The 18,800-nt window shown below is 36.3% G+C and overlaps 1 protein-coding gene across 7 annotated transcripts in view; it reads right to left on the reverse strand.

Annotated features, from left to right (window-relative positions):
- ATP2C1 (ATPase secretory pathway Ca2+ transporting 1) overlaps window positions 1–18,800 on the reverse strand; it is a 182,851-nt gene that overhangs the window by 42,367 nt on the left and 121,684 nt on the right. For all 7 annotated transcript variants that reach the window (XR_006609236.1, XM_013061420.2, XM_013061421.2 and 4 more), the window contains 6 exons: window positions 16,643–16,738; window positions 16,466–16,555; window positions 14,522–14,626; window positions 8,756–8,912; window positions 6,051–6,221; window positions 4,467–4,564 (listed from right to left, as the gene is read on the reverse strand). Coding sequence is in view for 6 of the 7 variants with exons in the window: in XM_013061420.2 (XP_012916874.1) it covers window positions 4,467–4,564; window positions 6,051–6,221; window positions 8,756–8,912; window positions 14,522–14,626; window positions 16,466–16,555; window positions 16,643–16,738 (717 nt within the window). In the remaining variant the exon portion in view is untranslated. The remainder of the gene's footprint in view (window positions 1–4,466; window positions 4,565–6,050; window positions 6,222–8,755; window positions 8,913–14,521; window positions 14,627–16,465; window positions 16,556–16,642; window positions 16,739–18,800) is intronic.

Below are 18,800 nucleotides of genomic sequence, written 5' to 3' on the forward strand. Positions count from 1 at the left end.
ATTCAGTTTCCATATTATTCTTTAATAGCTCTAAATCAACAGGACAGAGCAATGTTAGATCTGAAATATGACTGAATTACAGAAAGAGAAAGCTAAAATATATTTTAATAAGGAAAAGAGTTAAGGTGATTAGTAGATGTGGGAAAATCTCAGTAAGCTGGCAATTTAGAAGAAAATTCTTTTTGTTTTTAACACTAATAAAATCTATTCAAACTGATATGAAATAAAAACATCAGACTAAGTATAAGTGTTAGCTATAAGAGAGTTTTCCATAAACACAAAATGAAGTGGGAAGGAAAATAAAGTTGAGGGAAAAGGGGGGTCCAGCTAAGTCCAAAGAACTAGAGTAATTCATTAACAACGTTTGGAGAAAAGATTTAGGTATTCAAAAGAAACATCTGGAAAGAAGCCTTGGTATTTATAGAATTCCTCTTTAGAGGAGGATGACTTTAAGTAATTCAACAAGCTTCTTCACAAGGCTTAGGTTTTATATTATTTTAGTCTCTTTGGAATAGCACCAGGGCATCTGCCATAATTAATGCACAAAAACTCTTATCTGGAAAAGATATAATTTGTCCAAGCTGACAGTATAATTTGTAATTTGCAATTTGCTACTTCCCTCTCTAAGTACACTTAAGATGGTTTCCAGAGTTCATTAGCATTTTTATCAGAGAGCCCAGAGAATGAACCAAGAAAGCAAATAAAATGAAACTTCAAATCTGTCAGTTTCACTACTTGTTACCATCTCTGGGAATAGGTTGGGAAGAAAAGGTTGAACAAAGGTCTAATGGGAAAATGTTTAATTAACTGCAGATTTCACATATACTTACTAATGTATACTCTGCCCCAATACCCCTGGGGAACCTAATACAGAATTTATTGCAGAAATAAATGTCAGGAAGAAACTATCAGGAAAGGACACATACACACACAGTCCCATTGAAATATGGAAATAGCTTCCCCACTAAACATAAAATAAAGCAAATGCCCACACTGTTCCCAGATGCTCTGAAAACAGCATTCATGAGTAACTACAGCTTGAGAAACAGAAAACATAAACAAATGTAACAGTACATGTCTACTAGTAACAATAGCTAAAGTCTAACCACAAGTGAGGCTGGAGGCCTAGGGACTAAATGCTACTGTATGAAGCACAGTTTGTGGCAACATAAACTAAAACCTTCTCAGAGGACAATTTACCAATATATTTTAAGAGTTTTGTAAATGTGTTGGTAATTCATCCAATCATTTTACCTGCAGGAATTTATTCTACAGAAATAATCAGAGATGGGCACAGAATCTTGTACAATAATGTTCAATGAATCAGTAAGCAACAGATGAACTCAAGAGTCACACAGACCTGGGTTCCAGTTCCAATGCCCCTGTTACCACTCATCAGCTCTGAGACTTCAAATAAGTATCCCAAATTCCCTGGCCCTCAATGCTCTCATCTCTAAAAATGGGGCTGCCCTTCTTTTATAAGATGGCTATTCTAAGTAAATAGATAATGTATGTAATATATGCATTGCCTGGCACATAGTAAATGTTTGCTTACTGTTATTATCCTTGAAGTATTGTTTACAATAACAAAAAATAAATGGAAGCTAAAATTTCAACAAGAAGATTATAGAACCATGTATTTGCCATGTGTTTATCCATACACAGTATACCCAAGGAAAATAAGAACTAGTGATTTTAGGAATGCTGAAGTTATGTTAAATGAATATTCCTCTTTATAATTTCATAAAGTTCCAAACAGGTTTTGTTAAACACATTTTTTAAAAAATGGGTTAATTTATTATTTTGGATGCTCTGTGGGCATACAATCTCTCTGTATTACAGGCAATTTCCAATTTAGCTTTTACTTTTCTATGTTTTCAGTTTGTCCACAATGAACATATACTACTAATGAATAAATTTTCTAATCAGAAAATTGTATTCTAAAAAGCTTTAAGTTAACATGTGGAAATAATTTAAGAAAATTCAGTGCTTAAACATATAATTTGCAGTTCTGAATGTAAAATAAGTGAAGAAGGTAGCACATTTTACTACTGTCAACAATAGGTAAAATATGCCTAATAAAGTAAAGGTGAGATGATAAACACTTACTTTAAACAATATACAAATATATGTGCATAAATAGGTGAAATAACAGGACAAGAAATTTGAACTGTCAAGAGCTTAGATACGATAATACTGCCTATCCTTTTTGGGGCCCTTCCTACAGGATCTATGCAAACACAAATCAGGTTCTGTGGAATGCTGCCCACCAAAACATCCTAAGAAAATAATCTTATACCTGAAGGCCCTAAAGAAGTTACTAGGTTATGAAGAAAAGGTTCTTTACCTACAAATAATCTGTTAGAAAAGCATTACAATCAAAAGTAAAAAGGCATTTGAAAAAAAAAAAAAAGCAGTCTTTTTTTTTTTTAGCTTATTCAAACTAAAACAAAGAAAGTCTTCTCAACAAATGGTACTGAAACAATTGAATATCCATCTGCAAAAGAACTGAACTTCAACCCATTTCTCACATACATACACAAAAATTCAAAATGGATCACAAACCTTAGTGTAAAACCTAAAAATATAAAGACAGACTTTGGAAGAAAATATAGGTTTAAAAAAATCTTTGTGACACTGGGTTAGGCAGAGTATTCTTAGAGAAGACATCCAAATCAGGATCCATAAAAGAAAAAAAATGATAGAATAAAATTCATCAAAATCTGAAAGTCCAGCTCTCTGAAAGAATGTTAACAGAATAAAAAGATAACCCACAGACTAGGAAAAACTATCTTCAAATTGAGTATCTGATAAAGAACTTGTATCTACAAAATATAAAGAACTCTCAAAATTCAATAAGAAAACCTACACAATTTTTTCAAAATAGGCAGGGCAGACACTTCATTAAAGAAGATATATGGGGGCACCTGGGTAGCTCAGTCGGTTAAAGCCTCTGCCTTCGGCTCAGGTCATGATCCCAGGGTCCTGGGATTGAGCCCTACATCAGGCTCTCTGCTTGACAGGGAGCCTGCTTCCCTTCCTCTCTCTCTGCCTGCCTCTCTGCCTACTTGTGATCTCTGTCTGTCAAATCAATCAATCAATCAATCTTTAAAAAAAAAAAAAAAGAAGAAGAAGATATATGAATGGCAAATAAAGATCCTGAAGATCATTAAATAACACTATCTATCTATTAGAATACAGTGTGAGAGAACTGACAATCCCATGTGCTGGCGAGGCTGCAGAGCAATTAGAACTTTCAAATATTATTGATGGGAATGCAAAACAATAAAGCAACCTGAGAAACAACTTGGCAGTTTCTTACAAGGTTAAGCATATGTTAACCACGTGACCCAGCAATCAGTCAGTCTTAGGTATTTACCCAAGAGAAATGAAAATTTATTTTCTTTTTAAACATTTTTTTTTTAAGATTTTTATTTATTTATTTGTCAGAGAGAGAGAGAGCGAGCACAGGCAGACAGAGTAGCAGGCAGAGTCAGAGGGAGAAGCAGGCTCCCTGCAGAGCAAGGAGCCTGATGCAGGACTCGATCCCAGGACGCCGGGATCATGACCCGAGCCGAAGGCAGCTGCCCAACCAAGTGAGCCACCCATGCAGCCCGAAAATTTATTTTCTTACAAAAATCTAAACATGGTTTACTGTAGCTTTATTCCTAATCAACAAAAACTGGAAATAATACAAATGTCTTTAAACCAGTGAACAAGTAACATTCACTCAAACACTGGATTACTACTTAGCAATTAAAAGAACATATCATTAATACACACATCCAACGTGGATAAATCTCAAAGAATTATGCTAAATGGTAGAAACAGATCCAAAGCCTCATACTATATGATTAATTTTTAGAGCATTCTGGAAAAGGCAAAACTACAGGTACAGAAAACAAATCAGTGGTTGCCAACTGCTAAAAGTAGAGAGAGGATTTGACTATTTTAAAAAGGCACAAAGGAGAATGTGGGGATATGACGGAACTATTCTATATCTTGATTGTGGCTGGTTACAAGACTACATGCATTTGTCAAAACTTAAAACTGTACATTAAAAAGGGTAAATTTTTCTGTATATAAATGATATCTCCATTTTTTAAAAAAAGCATTAAATACTCATGTCATGTTTAAAACAAATGGGTAAAAATTACAAAGTCTCTCTCCACTCTGTACTTTATAAATACAATTCAACCACTTAACCTCCATAGAACCTTCCTCAGAGGAAAGTTGATTCCTGCTGAAGTTAACAATCCGCTCTGGTATTCATAATGATCATAAATAATGCATCATAAATATTCTCAGTGATAAAACTTACTTCAATGGTAAGATTTCATTTCATGATCTGTATCAGAAATTAGGTGGTCCTGTCTCCATTGTTCACAGTTTCATGAAGGTAACAGTCAAATGGTAACACTTAGAATAGGGCCTTTCCATCTAAAAAGCTTTAAGTTTAGGCCTACCTTTGGTACTATTTGTGAAAGCTGCTGGACATCCATTGCATCTATTTCTTCTCCTGAGACTGACTGGGAAGTTTTGGAATACAATCCCAGACGACTAGCTAAAAGGAAATGGGAGAGAAAACATATTGAACAAATGAGTTTTGCTTGCTAAGCTAGTCAATATAATGCTCACTTAGTATGATTTGTTATCCATTCTTTTTTTAAGTACAAAATGCCTTTATACCAAGGGATCACAAGAAAAATTACTAGCAAGACAAACCTAACTGAATTAGTAAAAAGTCTGGGGTTTTCTGTTTGTCTTATTCTTGTTTAAATTTAAGAATAAAGAGTTTTCACAATTTAATCCATCAACCCTAAGCACTGAAAAGGGGCCATCAGGTTTTGCTTAGTAGCTCAATTTTAATAAAGATCAAAATGCATTTTAAGTAAAAAGACTCTAAAGCCAGACAAAACAGTACTGGATCTGTGGTAATCATGTAGTTATATGTAAAAGAAAATAGATGTTGGAAAGTTTTTCTAGCTTTATTCTTCCCTCTACCTATACCACTATGTTTCTGGTGATATAGTCTTAGATAACATAAAGTGTGAAACTCCTATCCCAGTCTCTCCACATATTAATAAAATCAGAATTAATGGACATTAGCAAACTGCTTATCAGTATTAATCACAGTTTACAAACTCCAGATTAACTTTCGGTACCTTTTTTTCCCTTATCTATCTATCTATCTCGGGCCGGGGAGAGGTGCAGAGGGAAAGGGAGAATGAGAATCCCAAGTAGGTTTCATGCCCAGCACAGAGCCTGATGTGGGGCTCCATCTCACAACCCCGAGATCATGACCTGCCCCGAAATCGAGTCAGATGCCTAACCAACTGAGCCATCCAAGAGTCTCTCCTCATATTTCTTTTCGTTCGTTCTTTCTTTTTTTTAAAGATTTTACTTATTTGAGAGAGAATGAGAGAGAGAGCACATGAGCACAGGGAGTGGAAGAAGGAGAAGAAGACACCCCACTGAGCAGGGAGTATGATGCGGGGCTCAATCCTGGGACTCTCGGATCATGACCTGAGCCGAAGGCAGATGCTTAACCAACTGAGCTATCCACGCTCCCCTCTCGTATTTCTTAAGGTAATCTTAAATGGCATTCAAACAACATAAGCACATACATCATTTAACAACAGAATATAGACACAAGCTATTTTCTTCTAAATCAGGGAGAAGTCAAAGTCTGCTTTGAAAATTATCCTCAAGTTTAAAGGGAAAACTAAATTTCATGTTTTCTTCCATGGGCATAATCCAGTGCTTTTATCCAACAGCACAGTGGATTATGAGGTTAACAATAATCAACTATTCTTTTATGAGTAAAACCTAATGTGATTTCCTAACAGTTTAGTTATGTATTTTCAATTAATAATACTACTTCTTAACCTAAATTTTTTGCCCATATTTTTAGAGTATGAATAAAACTGTCCATTTTAATTGTATGTCAATATTATGCATACACACTTTATATCTAATGGCCCACAAAATTATGCACTACAGTTAAAGAAAAGCGATTAACAAAAGAGAGGGAAGCAGTCTACTTATACCGATTGCAATGGCAGTCTCCTGTGAGTCTCCAGTAATCATTTTTATGGATACTCCTGAGGCAATGAGTGTTGTAACAGCTTCTTTCACACCAGTTCTAGGAGGATCAATGATTCCCACCAGGCCAAGAAATGCCAGCTGTCCCAGTTCAGGACCAGAAGCTAAAGCAAGAACTGAGGAAATGATAAAGTCCAAAAAAGAAAATGTGAGTCACAAAAGCATTACAATCTACTTGACAAAAGCTAGAGACAAAGAAATCAATTAAGACTATAACGTCATTGTAGCTATTATATAATCATTAAATATAAAAATTATTACATGTTAAGACATTAGTTTAGTGATTCTAGATATGGGGTGGCTTAAAGCTATTAAAAATTAAAAGAAGTAAGACTAAAGAATTGTTAAGCAGAGAAGGCAAGTAAGGAGTGAATAAATAATGTTTTTACAAAGTGACTACACACAGCTCCTCTGAACATCAAGTATTAGTTCTTTAGAGAATATAATTAGGTATTTGGAGAAACTATTGGTTTGTTGATCTTTGAAAGTCAGTTCTAAACAGACACCTCTAAAGGGGGTTGCTACTAATGTATCTTCATCTTTCCATTTTATAGGTCTTCAGAACAATTCAATAGCTTGAAGAAAAGTCTACATTAATTAATTATACACAACATATAACAATTTTATAAATGACAAACACCAGGAGGTAAATTAATCTGTAAAGTGACTGCACAACACTACTAAAAGTAGTTCAAATTCTTTCATTCTTTTTGTAACATTAGTAAGTATTTCTTACTTGTAACTTTGGTTCCCTAAGAATATCTACCATATCTACCATAACACCGCCAGATCATTATTGGGAGTTTCCCATCATCCTCGGGCACTTGAGCTATAACACAAAATACTGTTCATTTCCACTATCATTTAGCTTCTTAGAATTCTGGACCTTTTGGTAACTATCCTATGAGTCAAAGGGATGTGTCTCCATTTGGAATATTATCAGACTGAACAATTTACAGGAGAAAACACAAAAAAGCACACTAACTAAACGTATCTATCTCATAGAGAAACTGAACCAGATTTATAACCAGATCACAAGCAGTATCAATTCTTATTCAAGCAGAAGATTTGAGAGATTAAATATATTTTGAAAACTAAGCTTAGAGGCAAATGACTTTTATTTCCCCAACATCAGAGTCATACACCTATTTATGTAGATGTAAGCCCCAAAAGCTTTCACCCTGGAGAAAATGAGACACTTGATAGTCTCTGGTGTTGGAACAGACGTAGAGGACAACTACAAGGGAATAGTGAGTATCAATTCATGTGTCAGCAAACCCTAAGAAAAGAAATCAGCTCCTAACACTCTCAGTGGAGGGGTGGTATTAGCCTAGAGTATTCTGTATTATTATATATTGTATTTTATTATCCTGTATTCTATATGAAAAGAGTTTAAAAAGTGTGAAACCTCTGAAACTTCTTTAGTGTCTCTAAACCCAAGCCAACTTTGAACCCTCTTGCTGTGAGCTGCTCAGAACAAAATTCTGCCTTCAAAGCTACAAGAATACCTTTCTAAACCTAGCTCATTATTAACAGCAGAAATTCTGTACATCTATCCAAATGTTTTATAACCAGAGACCCCTGATAAGGGAATAAAAGGAATATTTTTTATATTAAGTTGCTTCCTCCTGCCAGGATTGTGTTTGACTTCTATTTTGTAAAAATGGTAAGTTTAAGGAGGCCAACTCTTCCAATTTCCTTGAAAGAGACTATACAAGTATATATATATATATATATTCCCCACAAGCAGGCCCCAACCCCTGTTTCTTCAATCTTACACATGCTGTCCCCAGAAGAAACCACCTAATGTGTATATGCATAGCAGACCCTCTCTCCCCATCACTATTCAGTCAGCAATACAGACATAAAGCAGAATCTGGACACCTTTTTTCCACTCTGGAGAATGGCAAGGAAAGGAGGTGAACAGAAGAGAAACAAGTAAGGAATCACCTCAGTTTAAAGGGCAAAGTAGAGCCTTAAAATATTAATATTTAGGAAAATATTTTAGATCTGTTAATAAACAAGACAGTCAAAATGATGAAATAAGGAGTAATACCACCTTACCTTCCTCCATCTCCCTTCTCACAAGAAAAACTTGTCTAAAATAAAATTTCTATCACCTACTCAGAGACTAACAAGGTTTATAAGTACCAGAAATTTCACATTTTGCTACATTCCCGACTTCCTGTGTTTTGGGGGCCAAATAGCCAACTAAAACTAAAATATAACACTTCAGAAATGGCAGTGTTCTACAAAACCTAGGATCGAGTGGAACAGCTCCAAAGTAAAGCACAAAATCATCTAAAACTAAAGGAAGGAATCACTGAGGAGGGTGCAAGGATAGGTGAAATAGGTGAATGGGATAAAGACATACAAATTTTCATTTATAAAATAAAAAAGTACAGCATAGGGAATATACTCAATAATATGGTTAAGAATGCTGTATGGTGACAGATGGCGACCATGCTATTAATGGTGAGCATAGCACAATGTATAGACTTGTCAAATCAATACGTTGTATACCTGAAATTAATATAACATCGTATGTCAACTCTACTTCAATTTAAAAAAAAAAGAAGAAGAAGAAAGAGAGAAAGAAAAAAGAAAGCATTATCTTTCCACCTGAAGGACTATGCTGAAATGGCCTTACCTCGGAGTCCTGCAGAGCCCATTCGTGCCTTCTCTTGTTGGTAGAGATCTCTCTGCTGCTGGGTAAGTGTCACAGTTTGCCCTTTGCTATAGTATGTAGTACAATACTTAATCACTTGTTCATAAGCACCCTTCATAAAACAAATCTCAGGTCCATCCTAAAAGGAAAAAACAGCAAATAAATTCAAGTTAATTTCAACTTGTGCATATCTGCCACTAGAGGCCAACAATACATGGCATGCATTTCTCATAATCCCCAGCGAGTTACTCAAGCCTAACTAAGGCTCTGAGTGGCACTTGAACTTTGAAGATTAAAAGCTCATTTGCGGAAGCTTTCTTTACTCACTAGAGAAAACAGCATCTACTTTCCATCCTTACCTCCATACACTGAAGGTAATGTTATATGAAGCCCTGGATTAGTCACTCTGGGGTTTGGGGAGAGCCTTACAACCTAACTGGAAAAGGAAAGAGATCTATCACCAGCCCACAAGCAGTGGTTCAGGCTTTCTATTAGTTGCTAGTATATGTACAAATGTATGTGATCCCATTTAATTCTCACAACCACCTTGTGGTATAATCAGAACCTTTTACTTTTTACCCTGGCAAAGCATTATTCAAGAGTTTACAATGAAAAACTACAGTCACCTGTCCAAACTTTCTTACCTCTAGTCCTACTCCACAGAGCTCTTTTAGCTGTTTCTTGGCATTTATCTCCATGTTCTTAAATACATTTAAACAGCTACTTTTATTTTTTTAATATTTTTTATTTATTTATTTGACAGAGACAGACCACAAGTAGACAGAGAGGCAGGCAGAGAGAGAGAGGAAAGCAGGCTCCCTGCTGAGCAGAGAGCCCGATGCAGGACTCCATCCCAGGACCCCGAGATCCTGACCTGAGCCCAAGGCAGCGGCTTAACCCACTGAGCCACCCAGGCGCCCAACAGCTACTTTTATTATACACTGTCCATTGCAACAGGCTGATAGTTTAGCCACTCCTACTACCTATTCTTCCACTCCCCATCATCAAAATATAGTTAAAGCAAAGTTGTCAGTACTTTTTTTTACTTTATGATTCCTCATTGCTGAATGAAATAACAATCACTAGAACAGTTCACAAACATCCCACTTCTTGCAGGTACATGACAGGAATGTATTTCCCTGCCCTTCTCTCCCATTTTAAAGTCAGGAGTGACATGATTTGTCGATAAATATGAGCAGTATTGTGCCCCTACTACCTTAGTAGGACCAGAGGAATAGCACATTATTTCCATTTGGAAGGAAATAATGTGCTATTCCTCTGGTCCTACTAAGGTAGTGTGGGCACACAGAGATGCAATTTCCATCTGCCTGGGTCCCCAGGTAACTAGTGAGCAGATAATAGAAAGTAGGGAGGCAAGAGAAAGGTATGATGTTGCTTCCACAGCCTATATAAATCAAATATATTTCTTTTCCTGTTTATCTTTTAAAAATTTAATAACTTCCTTTTTTTGTTTGCTTAGTTTTGTTTGTACCTATTACTAATTATCTCCAAACTCTTCCATGCAATATACAGCCCTTTTCAATGGTATTTTTCACATGATTAAATGAGCAGGTAAGCTATTCCTTCCACATCATTACTGAAGACATCCTTCTTGAGTCTTATTCTCCTTTCCTTTCTAGTTCAAGATGGTCAATTTGTAGGCCTGCTCCACAACCAGTATCCAGGAACTTCTCTTCACCTCTATCCTGGGGATTCTTTGCACCATTCTCCAGGTTAGAATTCTTTGGGTTTTAAGTCTTCCTTTTCCTTATCTATTGTCTTATCTTGAAATAAAATATCTGCAAGTATCTAAGAAAAAGTGTGTGGGATATACATTTTGAGACTTGGAATATCTTAAAACACTTTTATTCTATCACCACATTTTTAAGTTCAAATGAGAATAAATTTCCTCTCAATTTGAAGACATTCCTCTATTATCCTACAGCCTCCAGAGTCCAGTGTTACAACTGAAAACTCTAGGGGTGTCTGGGTGGCTCAGTGGGTTAAAGCCTCTGCCTTCAGTTCAGGTCATGATCCTGAGATCCTGGGATCGAGCCCTGCATTGAGCTCTCTGCTCAGCAGGGAGCCTGCTTCTCCCTCTCTCTCTGCCTGCCTCTCTGCCTACTTGTGATCTCTGTCTGTCAAATAAATAAATAAAATCTTAAAAAAAAAAATTGAAAAGTCTAAAGAAGCTGATTTAATACTTAAACCTTTGTATATGATCTTGCCTCCTCTCTGGCCCCTAAACCTGTGGAAGCTTTTAGAATTCTCCTTAAGCATCCTCAAATTTCTTGATTATGGGCACTGTTGTGTTTATCCCCACCCTTCTTTAACATAATTCATTGTGCTGAGCAGCTGGTAGGCAATTTTATTCTAGAAGCTGAGGTTCTTCCTCTGGAAAATTTTCTGATGTTATTTGACAAAATCCTTCCATTTTGGGGGCACCTGGGTGTCTCAGTCAGTTAAGCAGCCAACTCTTAGTTTTTGGTTTTAGCTCAGGTTGTGATCACAAGATCCTGAGATCAAGCCCCACATCAGGCTCCCCACCTCCCTCAGTGTGCTCATGTGTATGCGTGCACACTCAATCTCTCTCTCAAATAAATAAATCTTAAAAAAAAAAAAAAAAAAAAGACTTTCCATTTTCTGTACTCTCTTCCTTTTACCACTATTAGGTGGGTGTTAGCTCTCCTATTTATTTTCTGATTTTTGTACCTTATCTTTTTTATTAAGCACCTCTTTGACCTTTTGTTCCACTTTCTGAAAGATTCCTTGACTTTATTTTTTAAACATTCTATTTAAAGTATTTTGTTGTCATTTTCTATGGTCTTTGGAAATTTTCTTCAGCATCTAACATTATCATTGTTTTGCTGAGACCCCTTTCTCTGTTAGTTTGGTCTGTGCCTTTCATGCCGAAGATTTTTCCCAAGTATCTACTAATACCTGATGGTCCATTTACATTAAGAAGGAAGAAATTCAAGATCTAGAAGCTCTGTGGGCATTGACAGGGTTTATCAAATGATGGCCTAGGGTGATGAAATGATGACCAGGAGTCAGTAAACTCTACCACTGAACGAAGAACTCAGTTAAGAACACTTGGTACTGGGCACCTGGGTGGATCAGTTGGTTGAGCATCTGCTTTCTGCTCAGGTCATGATCCCAGGGTTCTGGGATTGAGTCCCACATTGGGGTCCCTACTCGGCAGGGAGTCTGCTTCTCCTTCTGCCCTTCACCCCCAGGTCCTGCTCACGTGTTTTCTCTCTCTCTCTCTCTCTCTCTCTCTCTCTCTCAAGTAAATGAATGACAAAGAAAAAAAAACAAAGAATATTCTGTACTAGGGGCACCTGGGTGGATTGGTTAGTTTAGCATCCAACTCTTAATCTCAGTTCAGGTCTTGATCTCAGCGTCATGAGTTGGGGCCCCGCATTGGGCTCCACACTGGGTATGGAGCCTACTTAAAACAAAACAACTCTGTACCATTGGGATCTCCCTGGGACCAGTCAGCTTCTCTACAACTCTTCAATCTTCTTACTTATAGAGTGAGGGCATGGAGACCTCCCTGTAGGCATTCTAAGAAAGTGGAATTAGGGCTAGAGGCTTATCCTTCAGGACAATGACTTGCCCTTAACACAGTGATTTCAGTTGTAAGCCTTAATTCTGCTTTCCACTCTTGTCTCCAAGATGCGATTTCTGATACTCTACAGGGGTTAAAAGGGGGGGGGGCACTAATGATCTGGCCTAAAGAAACAGAAAAGGCACTTGAGTAAGTTCTACTGGATCCTCACAAAGAATTTGAAACTGATCTCCTGTTTTTGGCTCTCTGCCTTAGTCCCCATCTTCACTCTGAGTTTTCTGTACATTCCTTTTTTGAAATCCTTTATACACTGGTTGTCATTTTGTCAGGTTCCAGAGAGAAAGTGTAAATAAATGTATACTGACATGCTCAAATACAAGACTTTTTAGAACTAACTATCTGAGCCACTGGGGTTATTTTTAAATTGGTAAATATGCCACATCTGTGCCAGGCTGACCTCTTCTACATCCTGAGTCACTTCAATGAGTTTGGATTTTTGTTGGTTACATTGGCTGGTTTTGTTTTGTAAGAGAAATGCTTCAGATCAGCAAATGAGAATAATCATCACACAAATCTTTCCAAACTTATATCCTGTTTGCTACCTAACTCCCACTCCCACAACTAAGAAGATCAAACTGTAACACATCAAAATACAACTTCCAAAGTACAACTCTGATGAAGTTACATTCAAAACTGCTAAAGTCAAATTATTCAACTTTACATAGCCACGTTATCTTTAAGTACTATGTGATCATACCTATAAAATGTAAAGAAAGAGACCTTCCAAATAAACTCATACAGATATGCTTGCTGTATAACTCTTATGTCGAGAGACATCAGCTGAAAATTATGTAACTCCAAAGCAATTTTTGAATACTTTATGTTACAAGGTTTAAGTAGGCTCCATGCCCAATACGGGCTTGAACTTACAACTGTGAGATCGAGAGTCGCAAAGCTGCACCAACTGTGCCAGCCAGGCACCCCTTACGTTGCAAGGTTTAAGTTATGTTATTTTTACAGTTTTATTTTCACTTGTCTCCTTCCTAGGAGTTCTTAAAAGTTCTTTTAAAGATTAGACAAAAATATTTTTCCCCCTCATGAACAGACTTCCTGGCAGACAACCATTCACAAGTTCAATGTTGGCCAAACTAGTCTTTCTTTAAAAATAATTATGTTTCCGGAGTGGCTCAGTTGGTTGCGTGTCTGCCTTTGTCATGGGTTGTGATCTCAGGGTCCTGGAATCAAGCCCCACATCGGGCTCTCTGCTTAGTGGAGACCCTGCTTCTCCCTCTCCCTCTACCTGCTGTTCCCCATCCTCATGTGTGCTCTCTCTGCCAATAAATAAAATCTTTAAAAAAATCAATTATGTTTCCTACTTATTATGGGGGTGAGGGGAAAATCCTCTCACGCATTCCTTCTACAGAGATGTAATGGTTTCAAACTATTTGCTCACAGGTAAAAACACATAACCAATTATTAATTCCTAATAAAGAAAATATAAAAATACAAATATGTATATTTTAAAGGCAAAATAAGTTTAAGCATCAAGCTGGTAATAGCAACTATGAGTGAAATAATTATACACTGCAGATACACTTACTACCCTACTCAGTGTATTAAGAACCCATATTACACTAACTTTGTAAACATTTCCAAAACACCCAGGAACAAAGTAGCAGCTTGAAATGTCAGTGCACGTCATTTTGCCAGTTTGTAACCTGGATCAACTAACATGAATTACACACATTTGGTAACCACTTTTCCACAAAATAATGTGGTTCTATTTGTTCTGAAGACAAGACATTCCCTTCAGTAAAAGAACACAGATTGACACCAGAGGGCAGAAACCTATAATACATAGTCATCAGCAACTAAAATGTTGATAGACTCTGGTGTCACAAGTTTTAGGACACTGAGACCAGGCTCCAGCTCTTTTTAAGCTGTTTGCTCACACAGCAAAATCTGATGTTCCTACACATGAATTCAAAGAGAACATGAGAACAACAAGAATGAATTACTATGAATTATACACACTTTAAAGCAAGAGACCTCTGTTACGCTCAATGATTTAAATTTAATTTAAATCATTAAGTTTAAATCTCAAGGTGAATAATCAATACAACACAGTCATCTATATTAAATAAGCTTTAGTAAGTCCTCTTTACATGGAAGGGTACCTGCTGAGTTCGGTGTACACACTTAACAGCCATCCACTTTTGCTCAGAGCTAAAAGGATATTCAGCTTTTCTGATATAGTCCTGTTGAAGTCCGTCAAGACCCATCTACATGACACAAAAAGAAAGTTAAATCTCACCAACATGTGACTATTTTTTCCTATAACAAAGAATAAGGGTCACAACTTACAGCTAAGCTGGCTAGAGATACCTGGGTATTTTTCAAATAATGGTGACAGGATAGCAGTACTCTATCTACATATACCACATATCTCTGAAGGGCAACATACATGATCAAGATGAAAGCCTAGGTATGTAGATATAGTCTAAGGCATGCTACCTGGACCATATGTAGACTAACTCTTCACACCAACTAAATTAAAATCTCTACTGGCTCAAATTCTGGAAGGAAGCAGGATACAAATAAATAAAGGTACCCGACCAAGACTGAGCATGTACGTTTATGATCAACAGATGCTTCAATTTCAATTTCTTACTTTTTAGGGATTCAAATGTATCTATCCTGTTGCTTACCACCCTACTCCCTTACATCCTACCACTTGATATTCTGACCACTACCAGTGTCCTGTAGCTGTTTGTTCTTGCAAATACCCTCCACATTATCCTCCAAATATTCAAATATATTTTTTAAACTACTGAAAAACCTAAATTATTGCTTTTTGTTGTCTCTTTGCTATCTACTGAAACATGTTCAGACTCTTCTTCTTGGCTTTCAAAGGTCCCACCATGCAGTCTATTAAACAATCATCTGGGCTACTCAAACTCCTCTTTTTTTTTCATCCAAGTTAACCAATACATAAACTGACATGCATTCTATGCTTATTTTTTCCTCCATGCTTTTATCCTTGCTCTTTTCCTAGCCTATCTCCTATCTAAATCCTGCTTATCCCTCAAAGCCTGGGTCTCAAGTCTGAATTTGCCCTGTTTGGCTCAACCTTTAAGACTTAACTATCTGCTATACTGGTCTAACTTGTATTTGTTCCAAGGATGTCAGTGTCAACTCCCTACCTAAAATGTGAGGTCCCCAGTCATAAGAAGGTAGTTTCATAATCTCTATCTCTTAAAAAAGGTAAGAGTATAAAGTTAAGTATAACACTGTAAATATGGTTAACGGACTGAACTTTTAAATATCTTTCAAAAAGCTATACAATGCTATTTTAACTATAATAAAGAAACATAGCTTTTTGTTAACAAAACATATATTCTAAAACTATCAGTTTTATATTATTAAAATAAATGTAATAACCTACATTCCTATACTGAGTCACAATTCAAACAACCTCATTTAGAGGTATTCTGTTTCACACAAGTCTCAAAATTTTCTAGGACTGCTCTTAAAAGTAGGAGTTTTAATTTTTGTTATGGGATTGACAAAGGGGACTTAAGGTTTAATAATCAAATGTAAGACTTAGAAGAGGACATCAACTGGGATAGATGCCCCAACACAAATTCTAATTCTACACTCATTTTAAGAAATTGATAGTAAAGGAAATAGGAAGACTAGAGAAAGAAAAGCCGATTTCTCATGAGGGCCTTAACATCTTTACCTGAAAATATTTAAATAATGTTGCCTTTTACTCATTTGGAACTCTGTACTTCAGCAATTACACACATTTAGAAAGCTTTCCACACAAAACTCTAAATATTATGGAAAATATTATGAGAACATTCCTTCGTAAGAAGAAATCCAGTTACTGGCCATTAATTTGGTTCTTGAATGTATGGGATAAAGGTCTACTGAAAAGGCTGTATTAGCTCTGTATATCCGGGAAGAATAAAACTGATGCGCAAAAGGCAATAAAACAGTGAAATACTATTGAGGCTTCAATCCACACCTAAAAACCAAGAATACTGAAATCGATTAGCCTCACATTCTCATTTGAAGGTGATGTCTCTTACGTCAAAGAGGAGAAATCAGGCACATACCTTCATTGCCAGAGCAATTAAGGCTCCTTCCGTTGGCTTCCCCATTAGAGTGTTGTTTCTAATTACGGCATCATTGCATACACAGCCCGCCTAGGAGAAATACACAGAAACTATGAGTCCATCCCTGCATCCTAAGTCATTATGAAAAATCACCGTCTTAGAAAATAAAGGATTTACCTCAACAATTCTGCTAACAGCTGGGTTATAGAATCCATGAACAACATCACCATCAACAATCACTTCCCCAAATGGATTGTAGCCAACACCAGTAACCTAAGGAACATAAAGTGGGGTCAGTAATCCAACTCATAGACAGTGCCTTATAAAACCCAAAAACTATAATGATTGTATTCATTTCATTTTATACATTATGATACTGTTAGCATATATACTTAGAAAAGCATAAGTCTAAAAGAACATTTAATAGTTAAAAGAATATAAATTCTGGGGAACCAGGGGGGCTGAGTTGGTTAAGTGTCCAACTCTTGGTGTGAATTCATGTCACAATCTCAAGGGTCATGAGATTGAGCCTCATGCTGGGTTCCAAGTTCAGCACAGAGTCTGCTTAAGATTCTCTCCCTCTCCTTCTGCCCTTCTCCCCACTTCATGCACACTCACTCTCCCTCTAACAAAATAAATAAAATCTTTGAAAAAAAAGAATATAGATTCTGATTTTCACCATAATAAAAAACCTCGAGTTAATTATATGAATAAATTATTAGTAAAATGTATAGCGTATTTTAAATAGAAATATATTGCTAATACAATTTTATATTATTTCTACTTAAAATATACCATAACAAAGGATAAACCATTAAAATCTCTATACATAAACGAGCTCTAAATTTATGTAACATTACATTTATAAACATAGTAAATTTTCTAAGAACTCAAATCCATTTCCACATTTAACATTCGTGATTAATCTGAGACTCAGAAAAAAGCAGAATTCTTTTGGCAAATATACAGGCCCAGAGACACTGCATTTATTTTAGCTCTTGCAAACTACATTAACATAGTATATTACATGCCAGTTTTAAAAATCAGAGGTAGAGAAAAGCCAGATACTTTTTCTGTGTGGCTAGAACTAAATCAACAAAAGTTAAATTTCACAGTAAAAATAAGACAGTTTAGAGAGAAATTAATGGTTAATGTTTGACATATGAAAGTATGGGCTTAAAACAAAAGAAATGTATATCCTACCTTCCATACCTGAACCATACAAGCACATATAACACCAATGACCCTGAATCATCCAGAAAAGGCACATTCAACAACACAGTATTAGGTATCCTTACCTAAATCTAAAACCCCAAATATCAATAGTCTAAAATTTTAAAGCCTATGCAAAATGGAATTGAATAAACCCAAGTACAACTTCCATGATTTGTCTAATGATGCAGTAAGTTGGATGCAAATGCAATTTAAAATACTGTACCCATCTTGAGTAGTATGAACAAACACACCTGCCAGAAATCCTTTCAAGACTGGAGTGAAACTGGAACTTGTCATTGAAAATTAACTTAGCTTGAAAATTAACCAATACACACAGACGACATGCACTTAATAAACTGCCAAATATATTATTTTTAAAATAAAGTAATTCATCTATTCATTTATTCTTTCAACAAGTATTTATTACTATGAGCCAGGCCCTGTGTTGGGCAACTGAGTTATGCTCTATTAAAACTTATGGCATAAGGAAGAACAGAAAATTTTACCTGGGCTGAAAACTAAGAGGCACTGAGTGCTAGGAAAACAAATAACATAGGGCCAGTTCTAGGTGGTCAGCAAAGCTTTTTAAAGAAATGGGGTTGAGGGTGCCTGGGTGACTCATTAGGCCGCTGCCTTCAGCTTGGGTCATGATCTCAGGGTCCTGGGATGGAGTCCCGCATCGGGCTCTCTGCTCAGCAGGGAGCCTGTTTCCTCCTCTCTCTCTGCCTGCCTCTCTGCCTACTTGTGATCTCTCTCTGTCAAATAAATAAATAAAATCTTTAAAAAAGAAAGAAATGGGGTTGAATGTTTATATAGCAGCAATGTTCACAATAGTCAAACTATGAAAAGAACCCGAATATCCATTGACAGATGAATGGATAAAGAAGATGTGGGATACATACACACATACTCTCTCTCTCACACACACACACACACACACTCACACAATGGAATATTACAGTCATCAAAAAATGCAATCTTACCATTTGCAATGACACAGATGAAACTACAGGATATTACACTAATTAAAATACGTCAATCAGAGAAAGATAATTATCATATGATTTCACTCATATGTGGAATTTAAGAAACAAAACAAAGGAGTATAGGGGAAGGGAGA

The sequence above is a fragment of the Mustela putorius genome, unplaced genomic scaffold (assembly GCF_011764305.1).
Source record: "Mustela putorius furo isolate JIRA1106 unplaced genomic scaffold, ASM1176430v1.1 tig00003834_pilon_pilon_pilon, whole genome shotgun sequence".
Taxonomy (NCBI): Eukaryota; Metazoa; Chordata; class Mammalia; order Carnivora; family Mustelidae; genus Mustela; species Mustela putorius.